Source organism: Rattus norvegicus, chromosome 5 (assembly GCF_036323735.1).
Source record: "Rattus norvegicus strain BN/NHsdMcwi chromosome 5, GRCr8, whole genome shotgun sequence".
In the NCBI taxonomy this organism is placed as follows: Eukaryota; Metazoa; Chordata; class Mammalia; order Rodentia; family Muridae; genus Rattus; species Rattus norvegicus.
Genome location: NC_086023.1, coordinates 169,834,103 through 169,852,536, shown reverse-complemented (window position 1 = coordinate 169,852,536; position 18,434 = coordinate 169,834,103). Strand labels below are relative to the sequence as shown.

Below are 18,434 nucleotides of genomic sequence, written 5' to 3'. Positions count from 1 at the left end.
GTTTGAGGCCAGTCTGGGCGACATGAGACTATATTTCAAAAATAATAAAAGAGGAAACGAGAAAGATTTTGTTAATGTGGCATAATGGAATGAGGAAAAGAGATAAAGGGCTCTCTGTACTGAGTGGTTTTACGTGTGTCAAATTGACACAAGCTGAAGTTATCACAGAGAAAGGGGCCTCAATTGAGAAAATGCCTCCACGAGGCCCACTTGTAAGGCATTTTCTCAACTAGTGATCAAGGCTGGGCCCGTTGTGGGTGTTGCTGTCCCTGAACTGGTATTCCTGGGTTCTATAAGAGAGCAAGCTGAACAAGGCAGGGGAAGCAAGCTAGTAAGTAATATCCTTCCATGGCCTCTGCATCAGCTCCTGCTTCCTGACCTGTGTGAGTTCCAGTCCTGACTTTCCTTTGGTGATGAACAGCAACACGAGTGTTAAGCTGAATAAACCCTTTCCTCCCCAGCTTGCTTCTTGGTCATGATGTTTGTGCAGGACTAGGAAGCCTGACTAAGACAGGATCCAAAGCCCACGCCTACCCCTAACCTCGTCTGTCTTCAAGGTACTGATATGAACCTTGGGACAGGCAACAAGAGATAGTCCAAATGGTAGAAACATGTCAGCCCAAGGCTCAATTCCAAGTACTGGGGTTTGGAAGTTAGGCACCAGTTTCAGGCCAGGGTCTGATCCAACCACCTTTATTATGTTTTGGTTCTGCAAGGCAATCCCAGAGGTTGAAGTTGTTTTATCTTCCAAGGAAGACAGCTAACAAGTTTCCATAGGTGCTAATTAACGCACCAGGGGGAGGTCTAGTGGTTAGAAATGGGTCAGGACAAACTCACTGCATTACGACAGGAATGTACTTGGATTATCATAAAATAATATGGAAGGCAGGCACATCTGTGGGTTAATGATTTTTTTTTTTTTTTTGTGGTTTGCTAGGAAACTGTTCAGGAAAACCCAGCCGGGGTGACTGGGGACAGGAGGCAGTCACAGTACTTATGACTCAGGATGGCTGCAGTTATGTCAAGAGGAACCCATGCAAATAGAAAGGCCTGGCCATCAAGGTTCTTTAAAAGAGAAGCAGGAGAGAAGGAAGCAGATAGATGGACAGTGCCAGCCTCAGTCTGGAGTTGTCACAGAGACAGCCCTTGGATTTGGAAAAGGCAAGCAAATGGGTTCTCCACTGGAAATGGACCTCATGCATGTCTTAGCCCACAAAGACCTATACCAGACCTCAGAATGGCAGGACTATAAAGTGAAGCCTCTATGTTGTGGGAAGCCACCAGGGTTGTGCTAACTTTCTAAGGAAGCATTGGGAAGTATTGTGTATTCAGATGCAATTATACTATCCCCCATCTTGGGTTTTAGACTGGGTTTAAGGTGTTTGTTCTGTGACTAAGTGTAAGAGTCCTCTGGAAGACACACATGTCTTTGTTGAAAGTCTCCCCCCACCCCTTTTTAGTCAGAGCTCTTCTAGTACTTGATGTGACTTGAGAAGTCACAAGATGTTGTGAATTCATTCTACGGGATGAATTCTCTGTTCTGTACATAGCTTAGTGTCTTTCAGCTTCTTGGTAGTAAACAACTTATTCTGACAGAACTGTGAAGTGTGGCCCTTGCCTGGCAGCTGGAGAAAACCCAGGACACTGTGACGTTATCTCGCTGAGTGAATTCTCCATTCTGCACACAAGAGGGCAAGCTCATTTTAAAACACTGTTTTAGAGACCCGGCTCTCCCAAGTCTCTCTCCTCATCAAAAGTAAGGGCAGAGCTACTCTACTAACTTCAGTGATGTACAACATCCCCCCTCCCTTCCTTCTTTCCAGGTAGGGCTGCATGTAGCTAGCCCAGGTTAGCCTGTAATTCAGTTGTAGCCAAAGGATGTCTTGGAACTTGAGATCCCCTGCTTTCAATCCTAACGTGCAGGGAGATAATCAATCCTAGGGTCTTGTGCACACTAGGCAGGCACGCCATCAGTTGAGCCCCATCTCCAGCCCTACAATTGCTTGCTCTGTAATTACTACTGTGAGCAGCATATAGTGGTGTCTGCCTTTAATTTCAGCACTGGGAGGCAGAGGTGGGTGGATCTCTGAGTTCAAGGTAAGTCTGGTCTACACCTTGGGCTCCAAGACAGCCAGGGCTGCATAGTTAGATCTGACTCAAAAACAAAAACAGGGCGGGAGAGATAGCTTGGTGGCTAAGAGGATTTGTTGCTCTTGCAGTGGATCTGGGTTCAGCTTCCAGTACTTACACGATACCTCCTAACCACCTTATAACTCCAGTCCAGAGGGCCTGGTGCCCTCGTCTGACCTCCATGGGCACCAGGCACACACATGGTGCAAAGCACACATATAAAGAATATAATAAAAAACCAATATCTATGTAAAAATTGTGGTGACAACTTTGACATTAAAAAACCTAGAAATATTAAGAATATAGTTTTGTTCCAGTCCCAGGTGAGGATGTGGGGCTGCTTCAGACTGTCCGAAGCAGCTGACTATGATTTATGCCGTGCTCTAGCAGAAGTGTGGTTTTGCCGGCTGGAGATGGTTTCTGCCATTGTGAGACATGTGAAATCCTGGGAACTTTGCAGAGGGGATAAATGCGAGGGCCCTGAGAAAACAGGGTGAGTGGCTGGTTGCTCAGGGGGGTTGGCTGCAGTTTGTCAGGAGTCGTGCTCAAAGAAGAAACAAGAAGAAATTAGATTCAGGGTGCTCCTTCTCTCTCACCCCCACCTCCACACCCTCATCCTTCCATCTCTCCTGTCTAGTGACAGGGAACGAGACTGGGGTGATAAAGGGTGGGGAGAAGAACCCACAACGTAGCAACACCCGGCTAAAGAAGTGTAATAAAAGTGACAAGATGCTGAGTGATCTTTACTGTATTAGTGTACACAAGGCAAATTAGCACATAAACCCTCAAACAGCAACAATAAAAATATATTATTCTATACCTGAAATAAAGACAAATAGAAAACTATGTTAAAACATTAAAAAGTTGCAAATTTTCATTAGAGGTATTTACATTTGTATTTTAGTATCAGATATGACACAATTCTTTTAAATTAAGTAGAATCTTTTATGAAAATAATATAAATAAATATTAAATATCCACAATGTAGCATACGTGAAGGTTTGAGGAGTGATCCACTTAGATATTATGAAGGGCTGGGGGTACGTAGCTCCTTCCCTGAATCAAGCACAGTGATGTGGAGCTTTGTGGCTGCCAATACTGCCTGCCAGTCACCTCTGCAGAAACTCATGATTCTGTAACAGGCAAAACATGAGAGCTAAAAATGAAGTACTCTTTGTTGCTCTGTCTTATTCTGAGCCGGTCTCACTCTGTAGCCCAGGCTTCCCTCTGAGCTTCTAACTTCAGCCTCCCAAGTGCTAGGAGTACAGGGGTGAGCCACCATGCTGGGTTAAAAATGAAGGGATTTACAGCATCTCAGGGTTACAACAGATAGAAACATTACAGGTATGTACTTCTGTCTAGTTCTGAGGTTAACTCTCCATTATCGTCTGTACTTTAAGGCAGGTTAGGAAACAATGCCAGCATCTCTGACCTGAAGGGCCACCTTATCATCCCTTGGCGCCCAGCTTTGCTTTCTTAGTCCTGCCCTGTTTTCTTGACACTAAAGGCCTCTGCTCTGACAGGAGCCTCCTCTTGATAGATCCTGTTCCACTTGATACTCTGAGCCAAGCACAGTGGGAGCCATTTGCCAAAAGCAGGGGTGAGTCCACGAGGTTAGCGCCCAGGGTGCTGCTCGGGCACACACACATCTTTATGGAGCTTGGTTCACATGGTTGGGAATTTTAAAGAAATATGCCCTAATTTTATAATATTCATGTTCTCAATCCTAGACATTTCAAAGGGACAGTTCCTCAGGAAGCAGGAACGGTGACAGGAGGGATGAGGACACGGGTGAGCCGCTGACAGCTGTGTTCTGAGGTCTGTGTCACTGATCAGTGAAGCACTTGTGAGCGGGCACTATGAAGGATTTGGGAATGTGGGTTCAGTTACATCACGGGATGTGACAGAGCTCTGGGCCAGCAAGGTATGTGTGACATCTTTGTGGGCTAGGCAAATGTGGAAGGCATTAATTTTGCCATAAGGAAAACTGAGGCTTGCAGGTGGGTTGTGGTCAGGTGCATGTAGGGTAACCAGGACACATCATCCAGCATCCATTCATTCAGGGCTCTGCACCCACCGAGGGAAGGCATCAAGGCAGGGCTGTCAGGGGGGCCACAGGGACAGGTACACAGTGAGCATCGGGCTGTGTGCGTAGGAGGGACCTGCTCTTAGAGTGGCTGTCTTTGCTTGATTTCCTTTATTGTTTGTCGCTGTATATAGTGTGACAACCTGGCAGACAGGACCACGAGAGACAGCACAGCAGGCCCAGTGTGGCTTGCTGTAGTCTTCTAGGGCCACCAAAGCCAACTTAGCCCTGTGCAAAGCCCAATGTGTGCTCACACCAGTGAGCTCCAAGTCTGGGGTGCGTCTTCTCAGTAGTAAGGGGGTGGGTGCTGTGCCTGTGGCATTCTGAGCACTGACAGAGGGCCCAGAACTGCGGCCACATTGGAAAGGGCTCTTTGGTCATATCATGTACTGTTCTTGTGACAGTAGACACTAGGACACAAGAGGCCAAGGGACGGTGGGCACAGAGCCCTGCATCACCATGCCAACATACTGGCTTAGAACAGGGAACCTTGCACAGCCCCTGGCGGAGACAGAACTGAAAACTCTGTCACCGTCTTGTGTGTGTCCTGCTGGAACTCTTACTGAGGCCTCCCTTTGGGGTGGGGATCTTGCTTCCAACCTTGGGTGCTGAGGTGCCTGACTTCGACGCCATTGGGCCTTTCCCTGCAGTGGAGACAGATGCACAGGACACAGAGCCACATGAGAAGAGGACTCTTATCTACAGGTAGGCTGTAGACCCCACCCTGATGTTGTGAATACAGGGAGAACCCACCCTGACGGTGTGAATGCTGGGAGAACCCACCCTGGATATGGAGAGAAGACAAAGGACAAAGGCATGACAGCTGTAGGGACATTGGTACCAGCCCCAGTGGGCAGCTTGGGGACAGTAGCATCCCTGTGAGCTGCCAGGAGGCATTTGTGGGGAGAAGCCACACCCTGTTAAACTTGGAGATGGAGGTAACCAGGTCGGCTGCACATGGACAGATACAGGATGCATTTCACACGACTGGAGCACAGTATGGGAGCCCTGCATGTGGTGCTCGCCTCACCTTGCTGCGGGGCTGGAGCCTTGCAGAGAATGTGTGTCTTGCGCAGGTTCATTGTGCAGCCAGCAGAGCCCATCAGATGAACCTTCCATGCCTGCAACAAAGGGAGGCATGACATGCTAGTCTGGTGGCTCCAAGGGCCCTGGGGTGCAACAAAGGGAGGCACGACATGCTAGTCTGGTGGCTCTGAGGGCCCTGGGGTGCAACAAAGGGAGGCACGACATGCTAGTCTGGTGGCTCTGAGGGCCCTGGGGTGCAACAAAGGGAGGCACGACATGCTAGTCTGGTGGCTCCGAGGGCCCTGGGGTGCAACAAAGGGAGGCACGGCATGCTAGTCTGGTGGCTCCGAGGGCCCTGGGGTGCAACAGAGGGAGGCACGACATGCTAGTCTGGTGGCTCCGAGGGCCCTGGGGTGATGCCAGAATAGAGCATCACTGTTCATGATGAGAGTGAGGTTCTAAACCAGCGCTAGCTTGGAAGCCTGGTTCCTGCCTTTCTTTGTCCTTAGTCTTACAGTCTGGTGAGCCTGCATCCTTGACAACTAGAACCTGAGTCCTGTGACCAGGAAGACTTATTCTGCCAGCTGCTAGGATGCACTAGGCTGTGGGCCTTCCCCGTCTGGAGCTGCACAAGGGTGAACACATAGGTTGGCTAATGGCTCCATGGCAGCCCAGGACCCCATGAATTCTCGAGAAGCCAGGGGAGGCCCAGTCTGCCCAGGCCCTGAGACAGGGAAATCATGAGATAGGAAATGGGTCTTGTCACACACAGCTAAATGGGGGATGTGTTGCACAGCACAAACAGCCAAAATATGGAGAGCAAGGAACAGCATACAGCTGCAGACGCAGAGGAAGGTTAGTTAGTCCATGGCAGATGGCAGGCATGGAGGGGGCAGAGGAGGCAGGCAGGGGTTGGTTGGTTCAGGAATGTTCACCGTGGAGACCAGATGAACAAAGCCCAGGGAAATGAGAAGAGTGGGAGTGGGTCAGTGAAGGCAGTGGGCAGTGGGAGTGGGTCAGTATAGACGGTGGGCAGTGGGAGTGGGTCAGTATAGACGGTGGTTGCAGTGGAAGTGGGTCAGTATAGAGAGTGGGCGGTGGGAGTGGGTCAGTATAGATGGTGGTTGCAGTGGGAGTGGGTCAGTATAGACGGTGGGCGGTGGGAGTGGGTCAGTATAGAGAGTGGGCAGTGGGAGTGGGTCAGTATAGACGGTGGGCAGTGGGAGTGGGTCAGTATAAGACGGTGGTTGCAGTGGGAGTGGGTCAGTATAGACAGTGGTTGCAGTGGGAGTGGGTCAGTATAGACAGTGGGCAGTGGGAGTGGGTCAGTAAAGATGGCTACTGAGATGACAAATGGAGGTTCTGGAGTCACAGACAAGCAGTGGAAGGCGGAAACTGTGGGTGACGATGGGGCCACCGCACAGCATGAGGTGGGTGGCAGCCTCATGCCTGATGCAGTTCTTAGAACAGGCCTCTTTACAGACATGAGGAAACCACCTACAGAACCCAGGCCCCATGCATGCAGCATGTCTGCAGCAGGTGTCCACACAGACAGCTTCGTCCTGGCTCTGCTCCTCCCTTGCCCTGGGTTCTAACAGAATGCTGGCTCTGGTTACTCCTAGGTACTACACAATGGCAGTAGGGCCTGGGCTCACCGACTCCAGTGTTGTCCAGGCTATCCTAGGGTACACACAATAATTTCCTGTCCTTAGGGCTTTTGAGGTTGTTGAGTCTACAGAATTGGAAACATGCTGGGTTGCCAAGAAGACAAGTTGAGAGGGTGCACTAGCTGGGTGTGGACAGGAGAGAGTGGTGTTTGTGCACTTGACGAATGACACATGTAGGTGTCCCAGCTCTGCCCAATGAGAGTGAGCAGCAGTGGCCTTCCTTGCACTGAACACCGAGGCCTGCAGAGACGGCCACACTCCTTAGTAGGGCAGCTGATTCCTGGACTGGGCGAAATGCTCCAGACAGGAGGACACTCCCCGAGGCTGAGTCAGCTCCAAAGCCTCGAGAGGCCAAGCAAAGGGACCTTTGGTATCCAGAGGCCATTACCCATAGGCAGAGCTGGCTGTGGCTCTGTACCTACTGTGGCCCATGAATTTATCAAGATGCTAAAAGCAGATAACCTAGTAGGCAGGCCTGTCCCTCTCAAAGCTGCAGTGCTCTGTTTCCATCCATCCTGCGTAAGCTCCCTAAGGAGGAAGGGAAACCGTGCACAGGGACTCCCGGAAGTCCTGAAAGTGCTCCATTTACTAGGCCCCCCTCCCAGTGCATCCAAGCCAAGCTGCACAGGCGACTCTGAGACCAGCCCAGCTGCTGAGAAGAGGTTTGAACCTAGTCACTTGGAAGTAACCTGCCAGCTTCTTGAGCTACCTGCAGGCTCTGCCCTGTTCCAGGTCCCCAGCTTCTGTGACCTGCCACCCATGCTGGAGTGGGCCTAGCCGAGTCATTTTTCTTCTATAAGTAACTCTTTACCCATATTCCTTTAAGTTATCCCAAAATAACTCAGGGTTCACCAAGGTGGACTTTGGTGGTACCCTGTACTGTTTTGGGATCCCCACCTGCAGTAAAAATAGATGTGTTGTGTCGTCTCAACACTCATGATGAAGAATGTTGGACTCCATAGTGTTTCCTGGAGCAGAGGTGGAGCCAAGGGCAGGCCTCTGGAGCTGCCTGGCATGGAGGGCATGGAAGGGCCTTAGCCAGGCTGACCATGGCAAACACAGCTCTGGCAGGCCCTGCCTCCCCCCCCCCCCCCCCCCCCCCCCGTCCCTCTGGCTTGCTAAAAACCATTGGATTAGCCGGGCAATGTAGTGCACACCTTTAATCCCAGCATTCAGGAGGCAGGGGCAGGTGGATTTCTGTGAGTTTGAGGTCAGCTTGGTCTAAAGTTTCAGGACAGCCAAGGAACCAAAACCAAAACCAACCATTTGATTACACTCCTAAAGCTAGACACCAAGGTCTATCCCCTTATTTGGCCACTTCCTCCTCCTGAGATCGATTACCAAGGTCCAGCTATCAAAAGCCTCCTCAGTCTCACCCAATCAACATGCCTGATTGAAGTTGACCCATCTCCTCCTTCCTAACACGGCTTTCCCTTTTCCCTTTAAGAACTGCCATTTGCCTGTGGGCCACGTCTGTCTTCCTATATCCAGAGACACCTTAGTCCCCTCCCCTCCTCCTCTTCTTACCCCTCATTAGTTCCCTATCCCTTCTCCCTCTCCTTCCACCTCCTGTTTTTGTCCCTCATCCCTGCTCTCTGTCCGGCTGGGACAAATCAATCGCCTTTGTGCTGAGAACATGATCCTGGGTGTCCTGAGCCAACTCTGAGGTTCCCACAGGCACTGCCACTGCACTGAGCAGACAACCAGGAGGAGGGGGCAGATTCATGGCTGAGGTACCTCAGGCCCTGCATGCAGACCTGAACACCAGAGGCAAGGAACATGCCAACCCCTTGTCTGTGTCACCATCCTCCTTACACAGGACGGGGAGAGCATGGAACTGAGAAGGATGAGAACTATTTACCACCACGAGGCACATTTTGTTAGTCCAAATGGCTAACGGGCTGCAGACTCTATGATTCTGGTGAGCCTGCCCTACACAAGAAAGCCGTGACCAGGAAGAGTAAAACCACCAGTGCTGACTTCACAGTGAGCTGAGACAGAAGCTGACCTCTGCTAATTGTTACAAAGGCACCATCTGAAGCATCTGTCTGTCTGTCCACCACCACCACTCCCTGTTGCTCCCATCTCAGCTCAGGCCCTCTCACCTCTTCTCCAGGAGCAAAGTTCTCATGACACAGGGGACAGCGGTTTGCCACCTTCTCCGACTTGGCAGCTGAAATGATTTCAGTAAGAAGGACTTGGTTACTTAGATGAGCCCTGTGCAGGGGAAGAAGGCTCCATCTCTTCCCACGATGCCTGCCCATGTCTGCCCATGCCTGGGAGGACTTGGGCACACTCACGGTTGCATTCCTTAGTTTTGATGTGCCTAGGAAGCTCCTCCTTGGGGACAGCCTCACTGCAGCGGGGGCACTTCCCAAACCCGTCCCTTTTGTCACACTCTGTCAGCAGGTGTTCAGTCAGGCTGGATATCTCAACCACCTGTACCCAAGAGAAAAGGCAGAGTGACTTCTGTGGACATGCAGGACCCCAGACCAGGGCAGCTCTTTCAGGTCCTTCTGGTCTTTAACCCTTAGGGTTGTGGTCACACACTTTGTAGAGAACCCGTGTCCTTCTGCTCTCGTCACCATAGTACCATGTAAAGGACATAGTGGGGGGTGGGACTGCAGTAGATTGACTGTCCACTATGGCTCTGGGTTCAAATGCTGGCTCCCAGTATTTCTTACAATGTGTACATAAACAGGACTATCCCACCTGTCTAACACTCAGTGGGAATACTTTCCGCGTAGCCACCGCACCACATACTGCTGGAGAGGCCAGCTGTTCCCCTGGGGCTTTCAGAATCTGTGCTGCCAGGTAGAGGAGTGAGTGTGTACAGGGTGGCCCTGCCCTCTCACACTCCCCATCTTGTTTTCTTCCTTTGAAGAGGGAGACCCAGAGCAGGAGAGAAGTAGAGCAGGCCACGAACCCTAGGAGAGACTGGTAGGGGACAGTGGGAATTTAAAGTCCTCCATTAACAAGATAGCGGAGACAATGAAAAGACAGAGACATGGCAGAAATGAGGGAAGACAGGCGCACAGCATCGGGTGCACAGGTGGCTGTGTCCAGAGGTGGACGGTGTCAACTGACAGGTGCCTAGCAAAGACAGCTGGTGACCAGTGGACAAAGGATGCCACCCCGGTCATGGGCAGCAAGTACATGCAGCCCAGTGAGAACAGAGGTGCTCTTTCTCATTGTTGTGAGCTGTAAGGTAGCCAGGGCTCTGCAGTGCTTCTGGGTACTGGCTCAGTGGCAAAAGCCTGTCCAACAGGACCATGGCTAGACGTGCAGCCCAGTGCGGTGCTGTGGTCATGGCCATTGTAGAGCAGAGATCGCTGTGCTTATCTTGAACCCACTGTCATGGCAACAACCAAATATACTGGCAGCCTGTTATGCCATCCTAAGGAAGCCCCAGAGTAGCAGAGAAGAACTGGAAGGCCAAGTGAAGGTGACACTCCACTGGTGCCAGGAGCCATCGAGGAGAAGCTAACAGCTAGTAGGTGATCTTCCTGAGATGGTTCTGCCGTGGGCTGTGAAGTTAATGATGGACTTGCTTGTCTAGGCAAGGCCAAGAAGATTAAGTCTGAGGAGAGATTCCTGTTATTATATACATGCAAAGCAATCACTAGGGTGGCCTTGACCCACCCTTTTGAGCAGACCTCTGCAGACCCATGAAGATGCACTGTCTTGTAGTGATGCACTAGAGACAAACAGATGACTCTATAGAATCCCTGCCTCATCAACTAAACGTAGGGAGAGTTTCTAGAGATGGTCTTAGTTGCTAGAAAGATATAATAAAGATAGAATCAAGAATAGAATGTGCCCACTCCTCATGATAGTAAGTAAAGGCTGAATAAGAAATACAATGAGATTTCATAATGACCCTAAAAAGAGAAATAGACCTGGGGCAATTCTGTATTCGAGGAGAAACATTCAGGTCCAAGGATGAAGTCACAGTGTGTACTTTGATAAGGTGAGGCCTTGTGAAAACTGTTGCTTTGCACTTTTAATGAGTATATTATAATGAAACACTGTTTTGAACTTAATATTAATATCCTCTGTGACTCCCATTCTATGTAACATTTTATCTCTTAGGTAATTTTCTAAAGAATTTTTTGTTCAAAAAGGTATAAAAGATCAGAGAAAAAACATAAAGTAATAAAGTTGTTGGTTGAATGGTTTGGCTTGGGGAGTTCTGTTCCATCCACCCAAATGTGTCTGTGTTTTTCTATATGTACATATATATGTGTATATATGTACACATGCATGAATACTTGTGGAACTGATGGTAATAGATGGTTGTGCCCGGCCATAGTGTGGGTGTATGAATGTTTTAATGTATACATGTCACTGCATATCTGCCTGTACACAGCATCTTGATTTCTTTCCTTCCTCTCTGGTTCACAAAGAGTTAACCAGCTTAGCCAGAGAAGCTTCTGGCTGACTCACCAGAGAAAGGAGCTCCAGTCAATCCTTTTGCTTAATTCCCTGCTGCTAAGCTGCATGTGTTAAGTGCTAGATGTTAGCACATATTAAAGCACAGAAAGAGTTAAGAGTGAGGTTCCTAGCACAGAACAGTAAAGAGTTAAGCTTCCCTAGCACTTATTTAAGCATAAATAGAGTTACAGTGCTTACCAAAGTACAGAGTTAGAAAAGAAGCCAGCATTTTTGAACCATAGAATAAGCAAGAAAGTCTTCAGAATCTTTTGGAAGTTCTCAGCAAGCACTCAGTGTAGATAGAGAGCTAGAAGGCCAGAGACAGTCAGTCTTTAAAGTCATGCTGGACCAATGCTGTGTCCCACTTCTAGACCATTCCAGGCCGAGCAGGCTCCAGGCACACTGGCACGGCTTTTGTGAGCTCTCCCTGAGCTGGTGTGAGTAGCATCGGGAAGCTCACCAGCTCACCATGCTAGACTGAGTTGTGTTTTGTTGGTGTCCTAGGAGGGGTGAAGAGGCGTTTCTGTATATCCCCCAGGAAAATCCACATAGCAAATCAGAGCCTGACTGCAGACACAGACTCAAAGGAGAGTCTTGCATTGCCTGCTGTGGGTACTCTGAGCCATCTACAACTGAGGCTGAGTCGTCTAAAGCTGGAGTCTGTAGGGCAATCTTAATATGCCTGACCTCATGCAGCATAGACTGGCATGCTTTTATACAGGACATCCTGAAAATGGCACTCAATCAGAGAATATAGTGCATGCCTTCAAGTAGCACACAGGGGACAGCACTGGAAGCTGGCCATGGTGCTGCTCATCAGCTGGCTACTCGCTAGGGACAAGCAAGATGATGCCTGTGAGCCTATGTGAGATGGAGAACTTGTTAAGACCCTTCCTATGTACATAGACAAGGGAAACGCAATGGACTGAACCTCACAAGAGGAAATGACCCAGCAATCCCATGAGCCTCTGCAGGATGGATGACAAGGGGGTACTGCTGATCTGCCCACTGCCATGGAGGAATGAAAGGCAATGAGGTGGAAACCACTCCGGCTTCTTTCTAAGAGACCATCCCACTCAGTAAAAAGGTCTGGTATCCTTTTAAACAACCTAGAAAAATCATCAGGCAATGAGCAGTAACAGGGTGTGAGAGCAGAAAGCACCCTACCCCAGGAACTACTACTGGAGGCTACCACTGGAGGAAAACTCCAGGGCCAGGAGTGGGTTGCCTCACTACAGTCTGTTGACCAGGAGGCCGTTAGGCCACCCGCACCATACACACTGTTGGCCGCATACCAGAAGCATGTGGTAAGTCCCTACTGCTAATGACACCTCATGCTGTAGTAGAAGGGCACGGAGGGATTCAGCTAGGTCCTTCCCATTGGCTGCTTAGTAAAGCCAGGTCCGCTATGCAGTTATGAGGGAGAAGGGTCACAAATGATCCTGCAGATATGAACTCTGCTTGCTACACTGCAATGTGCCAGCCCTGTGGGTGCCATGGTAGCACAAGTTCTATGGTACAACCAACTGCACCAACTGCTCTCTGCCAGGTGAAGGCCCATGCTACAGCAGAGAACTCAGGTAAGCTGAGACCAGACCCAGAGTGATGACATCACGGGTCCCAGCCGGGAGGTGACCCCATGCTACAGCAGAGAACTCAGGTAAGCTGAGACCAGACCCAGAGTGATGACATCATGGGTCCCAGCCGGGAGGTGACCCCATGCTACAGCAGAGAACTCAGGTAAGCTGAGACCGGACCCAGAGTGATGACATCACGGGTCCCAGCCGGGAGGTGACTGCCCCATGTTCTTAAATAATATGTCTACAGATCGTCTTCCAAATATTTGTATTCACGTCTCTCGATCACTGCTATTGTGAGCTGTGGTCAAGGGAGTCTTCCTTTTGTAACGAGTACCAGCTACTTCAAAGGCTCCTAGCAGGACAAAACGCCGAGGGCACACACATCTACTGCTGTGACATATGGAAGGAGAAAGTTAATATGGCTGTTAACCTCAAAAATGCCTCTGCAGTTAACTTTTTCTGGATCTTGGCTAAGAGGAAGACTGTGTTTACCTCTTGACTTTGTCCCAGAGTCTGGTGAGCCAGATATGGGACAGAAGAGGGAGGTGCAGCCATTAGGGAGAGACAACCTAACCAGCGCCATAGATGGTGTCCATGAACCACAGTGTGGTGGATGGCACCCATGAATGAGCCACTAGGTTCATTCAGCCCTACATGAACCCCAGTGCCCTTGTGTGCTGGCCCCTGTCTAGGGAACTTATGTAAGTTTCTTTACACACACACACAGAGTTTTGTGTGTGTGTGTGCAAACATTTGGTTTTGGTTTCCACCTAACAGCATGGTAGCCCCGTGTTCAGTTTTACATTGAAGGGAATAATCTATGCCACCCCACGAGGCTCTGGGAATATAGCAGAACAGGGCAGAAAGAAGGTGAGCCTTGGAGGGAGATGTGGTGTAGCTATTTCCTCTGGGCTTATTGTGACTATTGGCCTCAAGGGGCAGAGGTTGTGGTGGCCTGCAGAGTACCTTGGCCCCACAGTTATGATGATAAAAACCAAATGACCCTTGTGATCGAGAGGTCTGGGTGACAGTCATAGACTTGTTAGCATCTCCCGAGGCTCCACCCTATTCCTGGTCCTACCTTGCATACGTGTGCTGTGCTGCAGTAGACGGTGAGTGAAGTTTGACCGTGGAGGTTAGGGGAGAGGGAACACTTTCCAGTGATAACAACTGATGAGTCAGACTTAGAGGACTATAATCAGCGTCCCAGCTGGGGACAGTGGATAGTTCTTTGTTTCCCAAGAGTAATGTAGTATGAAATGGCCAGCAGCAAGGCTGTTCCCAGCAGTCCTGAACTCAGTCAAACCATGAATCAGTTATGCTCTGTATAAGTAATATGCATGGCAGTAGGCAAGCCAGCACGGAGAACAGGGAGAGCATGGGCTACACACAGGACTGCACTCACACAGGGCTCCAAGCCACCATGGAGAGCACGGGCAACACATGGACTGCACTCACAGAGCTCCAGCAACAAATGCTGTGAGTGCCATCAGAGAGGGGCTGAGATGCATGAGTTGTGGCCAGGGAGACAGTGGCTGACACACCAGTCACTCTGGGCCGTAGCATGGCCTGCTCTGCTTTCCCGACTTCTCCAGTAGCTTCTGAGACCTGGTCTTTTTCTCAAAACCTAGGTGTGCTGACTGTGCCCTTGTGCTCAGCACCTGACTTGGCTGAGCAGTCACCTGCAGCCATGGCCCATGCCCAGCTCCTGACCTGCCTGCAGTGGTCGCATCTGGTCAGCATGAGGCAGTGTTTCCAGTAGTGGAGGTCCAGGCCCTCTTCTGTGAAGGACTCATTCCTCTCCCCACAAAAGATGCACAGACTGCAGTGAAACAGAAAAGATGGAAATGAAGGCCAGGCGCTGGCGTGACCACAACAACCATGACTGCACTCAACTCAGGATTCTCTGAACCCCTCCTGTCCTGGAATGCCTGTGTTCTGAGGGCAGGCTGCACCTCCTGGGAGGACAGCACGGCTCAGGGTTCCTGCACAATGCCAATGCCAGGAGAAAGGGCCTCACCAAGCAGGACAAAGAGCTTACGATGCCTGTGGTGTGAGCCTTGCTGGCACAGTCCTGAAGGTGGCGTAAGTCACAGCGGAGCTGGAGGACAGCTCAGTCCCTTAAAGACTGGACCTGCCCCTGGACACCACTCGTCAGTTTGTTGCAGCAGGATGGCCAGAGTGACTGTTGTGGGGTGAAGCAGGGACTGTGGCTGAGCCTGGCAATTTCCAGGCTCTGGGGTCAGGAGGAGGGGCTGAGAGTCGGCAGGGAACCCTGGGGTCAGGAGGAGGGGCTGAGAGTCGGCAGGGAGCGCTGGCCCAAGGCCTCCCCACACCTCCTGCAACCAAGTGCATCACTTACTTATCCAAATAGTGGTTATCTGGGATTTCTGGAGTGTCAGGTGGGGCAGCTTTCCTTCCTTGAGGGTCTGAGGAAATTAAAGAGCACAATTTAGGTAACATTTGGTTGAAATGTGTAAAATTTCAGTAAAAAATCATCATTTTAAAAATGATATCTAATGGTAAGGTGTCTGACACAATGTTTGTATCCAATTAGGGCTGCAGAGCCAAGAGGTGTTTTTTTTTTGTTTTTTTTCCTTTCTCTTCAGGCTCAAGTCTGGGCCTTGCACATCCCTTCACACCCCTGGTCTGAGAGCCTTGCTATGTAGTTCAGAGCAGTCTCAAACTCACTGTGGTGCCGTGAGTGAGAACGGTCCCCTCAGGCTCATGTGTCTGAATGCTTGGTCCCCGGCTGGTGGAACTGTTTGGGAAGGATTAGGACATGCTGCCTTGTTGGAAGAGGCGTGCCACTGGAGTTTGGTTTCCCAGTGTCTGTCTGCCTTCCTGTGCCCGTGGATCAGATGTGAGCTCTCAGCTACTGCTTCAGCACCAGGCCTGCCTGCTGTCATGCTCCTGCTATGATACTCATGGGCTTGCCCTCTGAAACCACAAGCCCCAAATAAACTTTTTCTTCTATAAGCTGCTTTACTAAGTTATGACATCACAGGAATAGAAAAGTAACTAAGACTCGTCATCCCCCACCTCACCTGCCATTCCCCAGGCTCAAGAGTGTGGCACCAGGCCTGCTAAGGAAGTGATTTCGTTTTGTTTTGAGTCAGAGTCTTGAGCTTAAAACTGGTGTATAGCCCAGGCTGGCCTCAAACTCACAAAAGACCTTCCAGTCTCTGAAGGCTGGGATTAAAGGTGTGTGCCGCCATGCTCAGCAAAGCCATGCTTACAGAGTTGAGTTGCCCTACTGGGATTTGCTCACCTTGATTCTTGAGCTTCACAGCCTCATTCTCCTTCTCCTAAGACACAAAGAGAAAAAGGTCAGGAGCGAGCTGCAGTGTGTGTACAGTCCTGGCAGGGGAGGAAGCAGCAGCTCCAGTCTCTCCACTCTCTTTTCCATATGCTCCTCTCACACTGGCCTTTGGTGGGAAGGTCTGGGGACCTTCAGCCCCTCTTGGGAAAATCATTTCAGACATGTTTGCCACTTTTCTACTTCTTGTTTCTTTCCCATTTGTATGGAGAGCAGTGTGTGGGACCTCTGCCCATCTCTTGGTATCCTCGGTGCATGGAGCTGTGGCCATAGGCACAAGTAGTGGAAACATCAGTCTTGGTGCAAGCACAGCGCTCAGAGGACCTCTCTGGGGAGTTGGTTCTCAATTTATCATGTGGGTTTCAAGGACTGAACTCAGGTCATCAGACCTGGCAGTGAGGCCCCTGCAGCATCTGGCCTGGCAGTGAGGCCCCTGCAGCATCTTGCCTGACCTCCCACTTTCCTTTTAACTTCAGGAACTTAACTAACTGCACAATTATTGGTCAGAGACCAACTCCAACCTAGAAGTTCGATCAATGCACAGAAAAGTTTCTACTCTACACAGAGCCTGCCCTGACAAGCCCTCAGAGAGGCTTCAAGTGCAGTGCCTGGTGGATTAACTTGCATCCCTGAAATCACACTTTCAGCTGCAGGCCACTTCCAGGGTAGGCAAGAGACCAATCCTTCAAGACCCACAGCAGCAGCGGAGTGGGCTAATAAAAGACATGGGACACCCTGGGCCCAGTCAGGCTTCTTTTATTCATCCCACAACCAACCTAAAGAAAGTAAGGGTGTCATCTGCACCCAACCACCCCCTCCCCCACACACACACACCTGCACACTCGGGTGACCTCACCTGGACTCCAGCCTGGGTCTCTCTTGGTGCTGCTGACAGGCCCTGTAGAGCCTTCGTCTCTTCTTTCTTTTGTTTTTCTGCTTCTTTTGTGACTACTCTTTTCTGGGTCTGGTTTAAAAAAAATTTTTTTTTTCCACATCAGAAGAGGTTTTCGGGGCAGGAGAGATGGCTCAGTAGTTAAGAGCACTAATTGCTCTTTTATAGGCCCTAAGTTCAATTTCCAGCAACCACATGGTGGCTCAAAACCATCTATCTGTATTAAGATCTGATGCCCTCTTCTGGTGTGTTGGAAGACAGCTACAGTGTACACATATACATTAAATAGATAATATAAAAAAATTAAATAAAAAAAAAGAAGAGGTTTGGGGGCAGCTTTGGACACTGGGAGACAATTTATAGCATTGAAATTTGGTGATAATATAACATATTAAAAGTAAATTCTCCAGTAATTTACTAAATTTTGTGCATTGCTAATTCTGCTCTTCCCAGACAAGGCAACGCTGGTCTCACAGCTCACAGGCAGGCTGTGGACAGGCAAGAGCCTTGCTCAGGGACCTGCTTCTTACTCAGACTGTGCTTCCCCACAGGGGCTACTGAAGAAAGAACCCAGCCATCTTTTTTATGTCTCAGGCAGCATGGTGCCCCCCTCCCTCTCTCCCTCCCTCCCTTCTTCCAGCCCAGCTTAGCCAGTGTTCCCAGCAATGCTCTTAGCTCAGCCTCTGAGTGCAGAGATCACAGATATGAGTCAGCATAGCTGGTTTATGTTCCAGGTCATTTCCTAAACACAGACTGCAGTCTCTTCAGTCCATGAAGGCCTACTCACCTTTCCTTCAGCCTCGGTCGGCCTGCCATCTATCTTAGCAAACCCCTCAAATATGGCTTTGTAGAGAAGGTTCCTGCGTGTGGTGCTGTCGTCTGGAGGAAGGTGCTCCAGGGTGAGGGCTGGGTGCTGTCTGTACATGTCCAGAATGATTCTGACTGCTGTCTCTCGCACCTCATATACCCTGTGCTCCAGGGCGCTCACTGCAAACTGCAAAGAAAGCAGTGTCAGCTCTGCAACTGATTCTCTGGGTGACAAAGTTAACTTCTCCCAACACAAAGCGACCTGAGCCTACTGTGAAGCCTTGGAAAATAAATACGAGGCCAAGAGGAGATAAGCACAGAGGGGTCAAACCACTGCTCTGTGCTGTCCTGGCACACAGCGCACTCATGTCCAGTGTTGTGCTTTGCTTTCTCCACCTGGTGGCAATGTAGTGCCAGCATTAGTCGGGTTGCAGTAGTTGGGACACTGCCCAGCCAAAGGGCTAAATTTTAAAATATTAATAAGCCTGTGTGT

At 50.0% G+C, this 18,434-nt stretch overlaps 1 protein-coding gene across 5 annotated transcripts in view; it reads right to left on the bottom strand.

Moving 5' to 3' along the window:
- Positions 1-2,855: 2,855 nt before the first annotated feature.
- Cep104 (centrosomal protein 104) overlaps positions 2,856-18,434 on the bottom strand; it is a 32,299-nt gene continuing 16,720 nt past the window's right edge. For 2 of the 5 annotated variants that reach the window (XM_039109276.2, XM_039109279.2), the window contains 9 exons: positions 17,922-18,128; positions 17,099-17,206; positions 16,195-16,231; positions 15,286-15,352; positions 14,637-14,745; positions 9,210-9,348; positions 9,015-9,082; positions 5,247-5,337; positions 2,856-4,860 (listed from right to left, as the gene is read on the bottom strand). In XM_039109276.2, the coding sequence (XP_038965204.1) occupies positions 4,745-4,860; positions 5,247-5,337; positions 9,015-9,082; positions 9,210-9,348; positions 14,637-14,745; positions 15,286-15,352; positions 16,195-16,231; positions 17,099-17,206; positions 17,922-18,128 (942 nt within the window). In that variant the 3' untranslated portion in view covers positions 2,856-4,744. 5 annotated transcript variants of the gene reach the window in all.